This window comes from Dioscorea cayenensis, unplaced genomic scaffold (assembly GCF_009730915.1).
Source record: "Dioscorea cayenensis subsp. rotundata cultivar TDr96_F1 unplaced genomic scaffold, TDr96_F1_v2_PseudoChromosome.rev07_lg8_w22 25.fasta BLBR01000054.1, whole genome shotgun sequence".
Taxonomy (NCBI): Eukaryota; Viridiplantae; Streptophyta; class Magnoliopsida; order Dioscoreales; family Dioscoreaceae; genus Dioscorea; species Dioscorea cayenensis.
In genome coordinates this window covers 54,494-62,302 of record NW_024086445.1, presented here as the reverse complement: position 1 = coordinate 62,302, position 7,809 = coordinate 54,494, and the positions used below count along the sequence as shown (strand labels likewise).

The window sequence follows — 7,809 nt, the reverse complement described above, 5'->3', positions numbered from 1 at the left end:
AAATAAAAACAAGATAAAAAAATGGAATAAAATAAAATGGCTAAATCAACAAGCTACATGTTTTACGACTATTCCTTGTAGTTCCCTGGCAAAGGCACCAAAAATTTGATGTGATCTCCCACAAGTGCACGAGGTCGTCAAATAGTACCTTGTGTGACACAAGGGTCGTATTCCATGGTGCTTAGGAGCTACCCTTACTTCCTTTTCACTCATTGTTTAACCGACAGAACAAATGCAAGTGTTCAAAACTATTAAAAAGATTAAAATGAACTAGAGGAAAATATTTACACATCAAGGTGATTGGGTGAAAGATCTAGGAAGGAAGACGGTCACTGACACACCCTTTGCGTGTGTGTACCGCAAGTGCATAGGTTGTTGAAGTAATAAAGTACCCTGGTGAGTGGGTAGTCGTATCCATATGGAATAGTGCTCAGAAACACAAGAATTTCTATTTAACTATAGTGAAGATGATTTAAGGGTGGTGTAAACAATATTGATGCAAATTAGAATCAAGAAAAGAAGAAAGAGATGCAATAGAAATAAGGAGAGGCAATCGATAGAAAATGGGGAACCCGGACATTGCTTACCCTCAGACTATTGTTTTAAGTGCAAGACTCCTCATTATGCCTCCTAAATGATTTTCAATGAGTCGTGGAAATCCTAAGACACACGGTCCCAAACCTAAGGTCAACCGTGACTAACCCTCATACTATGCCCTTGTGGAAAGGGATACTCTCGACGCCTCACACTGTGTGGGGTTGCAAGAAGCTCTAGGGACTCCAAGTGATAAACCCTATTCCCTAATATAGATCTAACCCTTTAGTCCAAGCGAAAGACCCCTAGTTACAATTAATCCCAGCACTAAGGATTACTTCAACACTTCACTATGTTGCTTGCGCAACTAAGCCCCAGTGGAGTTTGTCTCTCAGTACTTCACTCTATCATGACCGCAAAGAACTCTTGGAATGTGAAGGTAGGATAAATCACAACGGAAGGGAAAGGGGACGTTCCGCTACCTCTCGACTCACCCTCTCGACCCTCTCCAACCTTGCTTTGTCCAACCCTCATGGTGTGTCACTTATCTATAGGGATTACAAAGATAGATTCTCAACTCTAATGTCACTCTAAGGGAAAATCAATGCAATAAACATTCAAGGATGGAACTCAATTAAAACATCAATTAAAAAAGCATAATAAACGTTAAAGAAACAAAATCATCATAGGGTTTACAAGTCCAAGTACCCACCATGGGTTTAGCTCTCCGTGGAGCAATATTCAATCAACAATGAAGTTGAAAGTAAAAGCATGCTATCCATAGAAAAAAAAACCCTTCTAGTTCGTATCGATTGTCTTGTGGAGATGCCTCATCTTCTCTACGGGTTCCCTCGTCAAGCCTAGGGCACACCTCGTCGAATCAACGCCGACGAAAGCTCCCCCAATAACTCTCTTCTAAAGGAACGGGATGTCGAAGGCAGTAGAACCACTCCTAAGACCTAGCCTAAGCTTCTCCAAACCCTAGCCACGAGCGCCTCCAAGGATGGGGAAAAGATGGGAAAATGATAGGAAAGGAATCCCCTTAAAACATTTGAAATAACAGTTTTTATAAGGGTTGGAATAGGGCATCCACAGTGGCGTGTGGAATTTCCAGAAGTTGATTCCCTGCAAGCTATGAATAGTAAATGCTACAGTATTTCGCCAAAATACTCCCGAGTCCACATTTTTCATCGAGGCCACATGAATGGGCACACATCTATGTGGTAGATCGCATCGCGTCTTCAATTAAACCATATTGACGAAGATCTTGCTAGCATTGCACAAGTCGGAACACATGAGTGTGACTTTGTGCCCCTCCAATTTGCGTGTCCGCTCAAGCACAATGGAGGTTGGCACAAACTCACATGTTTTTGAGCACAACTTGTGTTTTCATGTTTGTTCACCCAAGACTTTATCAACAAATGCATCCACGATCTACTTTTGGTTACTTTTTTCCACAATTATCTCCATAACCCTACATGTACAAAAGAACACATATACACAAGAATAAGCAATAAAATCTGAGAAAAGTAATGCTCATTATAAGAAAAGAATACTTTGTATTACTTATACACAAGCACTTATCAGTCACAGATGCGGATTCCCTTGGGGTTACTAAAGCTAAAAGGATTCCAGGGTTACAAAGCAATGGTGGTTGGGCCAAGAGACTTCTAAAGTAGATTAACCCTGAATCCCTCGGCGGTCAATCCCAAATCCCATACAAGTATTGGTATGGAATCTCTTCCTACCAAATCCTCCTATGATTGCATTAAGACTAGGGAAATCTCTGATTAGGGTCAAGCACAATATCGAGGTTTATCCCTAATAGTTGGAGGGGTATAAAATACCCGAATCCTATATTCATATATGGATCCCTTTCAGCTAAGTGAATACAATGACACATCCCGCGCATCCAAGTATAACCTAGAAATTGAACCATAGAGTTCTCATGCAATCTAATAATACATCAGTGAACACAAAGCTCGAACCATAAACCAAACAATTATATATAAAAATGTATTTCCATTGATTCGGGCTAAATGTAATACATCTTGCTTCTTCTTTGACCTACTTCACCTTGTTATTTTTGTTGTTCTTCTTCCTCCAATTTACTTTCTTGTTGGAACAGTCGGCCTTATAATGCCCGAGCTCTCCACAATTGTAGCATACTACTTTTACAATGGGTCTTGACTTTGATCTTGATTTCCCTCTTTGCACCTTCCCCCTTTCATTTGACCTTCCCCTTATAAACAATAATTGTGCTTGCTCCTTGTTCACTGTTCTACCTGTAGCCATCTTCCAAAGATCATCTGATAAGAGTGATGTTCTAATATCGTTCATAGAGAGTGTCTCACACACAAGCATCAATGTCTGTACAAGGTTCTCAAATGATGGTGGCAAATAAAGTAGCAAAAGAATAGCTTGATCTTCATCCTCTACTTTGACCTCCACATCCTTCAAATTTGAAACTATCCTTTCAAACTTGCTTATGTGATCCCGGATTGAAGTTCCTTCATCCATTTTGCAAGTGTACAACTTGGCCTTCAAGTAGATGCGATTTGTCAAGGTTTTTGTCATGAAATTGGACTCTAATTTCAACCACATGCTGGCCGCTGTCATCTCATCATTCACCAAGAAGGAGACATCCCTATCCAAACATAAAATAATAACTATGCGTGCCTCCATATCAAGATCTTCCCAATCTTCATCACTCATTTCTTTCGGTTTCTTTTCCTTCCCCAACAGTGCCTTATGTAGTTTTTGTGATATCATCAAATTCTTCATTTGCATCTTCCAATAGGAGAAATCGTTCTTCCCATTGAACTTTTCAATCTCATACTTTCCAACCTTAGCATTACCAATTGAAGACATCTTTCAGGAATTTTGTCGAACACCTAGTGTGCAGAAATGTACCCAAGCTATAAACAAATAGCTATGATGCCAATTGTTGGGGGGACTTAAGCCTTCACTTAAGATCCCTTTCGGAAGCAGTAAGACACCCATAGATGTTCCAATAACCTATCAAGATTAGTCTCCAAAACACATGCAAAGATAGGGCAATAATAGAAAAAGAAGGAAAACACACACACAAACCATGATACAGTAATTACGTGGAGTTCAGCACTCTTGCCTACATCTCCACGGGGGTCGGCAATTGGAATCCACTATGAAGAATATCTTTGATGGCTTGAACAACTCTCAAGCTCGTCTCAAGAACAAAACAATAACAAAATCCTGACCTACAGTCCTCATCCTCAACACAATGAGAGATGATCTATAAAACATAAACGCATGTGACTAACATGCACATGCCTATAGGGCCCAACACCAAAATGGGCTCCAAATGGGCCCATGGATAATAAGAATGAAATTCTTTCCCATTACTGCCACTCGTAGTTATTTCTTATCATTGTTTCTCTTCACAAATCGAGATTATATTGGAAACTAGGGACCAACAGAACATCAGAAATTTGAAGATTATTAGCAAGTCTAATTGATCCAATTTGAATAACAGAAATTTCTGATCTAGTGGGGAGAGTAACATGTAAAGATTTAGGTAAAAAATTTAAGGTTTCAAAAAGTTTCACCATGCACATATGATTAGTAGCCCAGTGGCAATTATCCAGGCAGAAAAGACAATAGAATGATTGCAATTACTATTAAAAACATAAGAACCTTCAAAAAAAAATGCAAGAGTTTAGCTATTCTACCAGAAAGATTGGTAGAAGAAGAATAGGCAAAATTTGTTAAGACGAGTACGTACAATGTGCCTATTTTTGTTACTGAATTGGTGACCTTGGGGATTCATTGAGCAAAGACATCAATTTTTTGTACTGAGAAGCAATTAAATCAGGTAAATGACCTTGCATGCTATTATGTGTTGTAGTAGTGAACTCAGAGCAACCTCCAACTTGTGTAGCTATTTTTCTATCCTTGTTTCCCTTGACATTATTTGGGAAACCATAAATGTTACAGCATCTCTCCTTGATATGTCCTAATTTTTTGTAGTAATCACAAAATAAATTGTGTTTCTTAAGATCTTCTTTGTTCTTAAAAGAACCTTGCAAAGGTTTTCATCTAGTTCCTAGTACCAATGCTTGAACCAACATTCAAAGAAACAGCTTTTGAGGAAACCTATGAGCCTAAGTATATCTCCCTCTATTTCTCTTCTTGAATTAACAAATAATAAGCTTGTCTTGTACTAGGTAATGGTCTCATTATCAAGAAATTACCCCTTACTGTTGGTAATGGTCATCAAAATTCAGTAGTTCTTGGATAGCTCCACAACATTGGGGTAAACCTTTCAAAGCTTTTAGTTTATCCCAAAGCCTTTTAATATGAAGTAATTCTGCTAGAACCTTGAGAGATTTGGCCATGTTCTTTCTGAACTTAATATAGTTGACCATTTGATTGCTTGAAATTTTCTTCAAATTCCATCCAAATTTCACAAGCAGTTGAGGTAAAAACAACACTCTCCAAAATCGCCTTATCAAGAGCATTTATTATCCATGAAGTTAACAAACTATTCCACACTTCCAAGCAAGGTAAATCAACATAATTAGATCTAAGTTTCCTGCAATCACCACTAACAAAACCTAGTGCATTTTTGGTAGACAAAGTTATCTCTATGTCTTTCTTCCAATAATAAAAACCTAAACAATCAAATGCCTTAGAAACCAAAATCATCCCAGGATTGTCAAAGGCATGAATGTAAAGAGTGGTAGAAGGATCAATAAAAGTCCTAACTTTTGCTAAATTGTATTCAGCGGAAATTAAAGAGAAGCCTCAAAACTCAAGAGAAAAGGTTAAGCTCAAATATAGAACAAATCAAGAAACCTAGAAGACCTTGATAAGATCCTTTTTACCATGTTAATTTCTATTGAAATCAGCTCAGGAAAACTAAGAAAGCAGCAACAGAAGCTTCTTTCTCCACAATTGTGAATATGTAACCCTGAAAAGTAGCTGCAAAGAGAAGATCCACATGTTATGACTTCCATTCAATAAGAAGAAATGAGAGATTGAAGTGAGGAAGAAGAAGAGCAACTAGATTCTCACTCTATTGTAATTAGAATCATACATTGGATTGTAATACAATTTCTATTTATACAAAGCTATGTAATTGCTGATGTGGCATAACTGTTTTAATTGAAATGCTGGCATGGCTTAACTGTCCAAAGATTTATAACTAACATGCTAACATCGCACTAGACTCCAATGATCAAGTAACACGTCAAGCTTCTTCTCTTCCTCTTCTTCAAACTTTAATTTTTAACATAGCAACATAATAATCACAACAATCCCTGAACACCTTCAACACCTTCAACACCACCATTACCCTCTTTAGATGATTTTCTCTTCCTCTTTTATGCAGTGGTTTGTTTGGTTTATATAACTGTAATGACTCATTGGGATAGGTATTCTTCAATAGGTGGATTACAAGAGCTAATCCCAAGGCAGAGGACTATTAAAAGGAAAGAGAAGAGAGCGAAAAAGGTATTGAAAAAGAGAAAAGAGAGTTTTTAGGCTTGACTGGTGTCTCGGACGATTCGGTAGAAGGGAAGTGATTCCCAATATTTTCCTATTTTCTAGTCTATTTCTTATGGATCTATAGCTCTATAAGCTTAATATTTTCATTTGGTGCTTGTTTGCAATTTGATCTCTTGTTCTATTTCTTAATTATAAACTTGAGTATGGATGGGTGTTTAGATAATGGATTTGCTATTTTGTTTGTTGTTTACTAATTGAACAGCTTGATTTGTGGAAGGATTAGATTTACTAAATTCTTCTATGAAGATAGTTGGAGATTGAGAAATCTTGTAGTGAATTCATGGTTCAATTAATTACAGCTTAATTGATCTGGAATTCATTAAATTTTGGTGCTTTCATTGAGAGAAAATCCCTCCATGGCTGAATCAGTGGAATTGTAAGATCTAGAAGCTAAGATCAACACACTCTATGCAAGGGTCCATGCAAGGTGGGTCCAAGATGAAGAAAGATGAGTCTAAGACGAAGATAGACTCATGATGTCCAAGTCAGTACAGTTGCTTGTTTCCCATCTCAGTGTCTAAATTCGCCCATCAACTGTTCGATGAAATTCCCCACTGAGCAGATTGACGTGGTGAAGGGTGATGAGCAGCAGGAATCAACCTATTTTGACAAAATAAATACTTCATTGAAGACAAGCTATGGGCTCAACCAGAATCACTGTGATCCTGTTCTTGTTATTTAGACAATGTTCGATGAGGTGTACTATAGCATGTCTATCTTGCAGCTTGATGAATTTGTTGCTGAATCTATAACTCCTATTACTAAAATTGATGTTGTAAACTTGAAGGCAGCATATGAGATGTTACCAGATGCCATCGGCCAGACTCGGCTAAATGCAAGCATTGGGGATGAATTTGCCAGTCATATTCTCTCAAGGGCTGCAGAAACATTGGGTAATTGTCTCTCTAATGTTGGTGTGGTTGCTGAATTTGCTAATGTGACGCATCAGCTTGAAGTCTTGGAAAACTAGATTAATAAAATGATTCAACTTTATCTATCAGATGCTCTATCAAACATCCAAGAGATCATCAGGGATGTTCCAATCACAAATACCGCCCATGATGAGGCAGAACATGGTTATGTGGTGATTGCAGCTACTGCAAAAGCATTGATGGATAGGTTTAGCCAATTTGATTTATTACTTGAGTCTTATAGAATATGTGTTGTGATGGATCAGAGGAAGGTTGTTTATTGGAACATCTAGTTTTCAGGATATGCTCGTGCCAAGCTAAATGTGCTTATCATGAATCTATATTATTTGATGTGTGTACAAGGAGATGAAGATGCTAAGCCAACCTAGATATCAAATAATGTTGTATTCCTTACTTGTGTGAAAATGTCTTGGAAATCTAGGTTCTGCTCGAAAGTGATTTTGTCAATTCTTGTAAAAGGGGAGTGCTTCTTTAAAAGTCACAGAAGTTCTAAAACATGCTATTGATGTAGGATTTTAGCACAAAAAAAGAATTTGTTTTCTATCATGAATGTATTTGTTTCATCAGGTAGCCATGCTGAGACGCATGATTTCCTTAATTTTCTAAGGAAAAGTGCATCCAATTCACAAACTTTGATAGAAGCTATGATTTTCATGTTGTGCAAAGATCATCAAATAGAAGTTGTTATACCATAGTACAATAAGGTGAGGATGTGCAACTTTGAATCCATTGGTGCTAGTTATAACTTGTATGAAAGCTTAACCATCTACTGTGAAGAGACTGAGTTTTTCCACAA

The 7,809-nt window shown here is 37.6% G+C and overlaps 1 protein-coding gene across 2 annotated transcripts; it reads left to right on the top strand.

Annotated features, from left to right (window-relative positions):
• Nucleotides 1-5,943: 5,943 nt before the first annotated feature.
• Nucleotides 5,944-7,308, top strand: LOC120253342. Of its 2 annotated transcripts, XM_039261676.1 has the most exons (3): nucleotides 5,944-6,778; nucleotides 6,869-6,974; nucleotides 7,083-7,308. In XM_039261676.1, the coding sequence occupies exons 1-3, from the start codon at nucleotides 6,767-6,769 to the stop codon at nucleotides 7,283-7,285; spliced, it is 321 nt and encodes a 106-aa protein (XP_039117610.1). In that variant the 5' UTR covers nucleotides 5,944-6,766; the 3' UTR covers nucleotides 7,286-7,308. The 2 variants fall into 2 exon arrangements, with proteins under 2 accessions (XP_039117610.1, XP_039117609.1); XM_039261675.1 differs by having other exon boundaries at nucleotides 5,949-6,974.
• The last annotated feature ends 501 nt before the right edge of the window (nucleotides 7,309-7,809 follow it).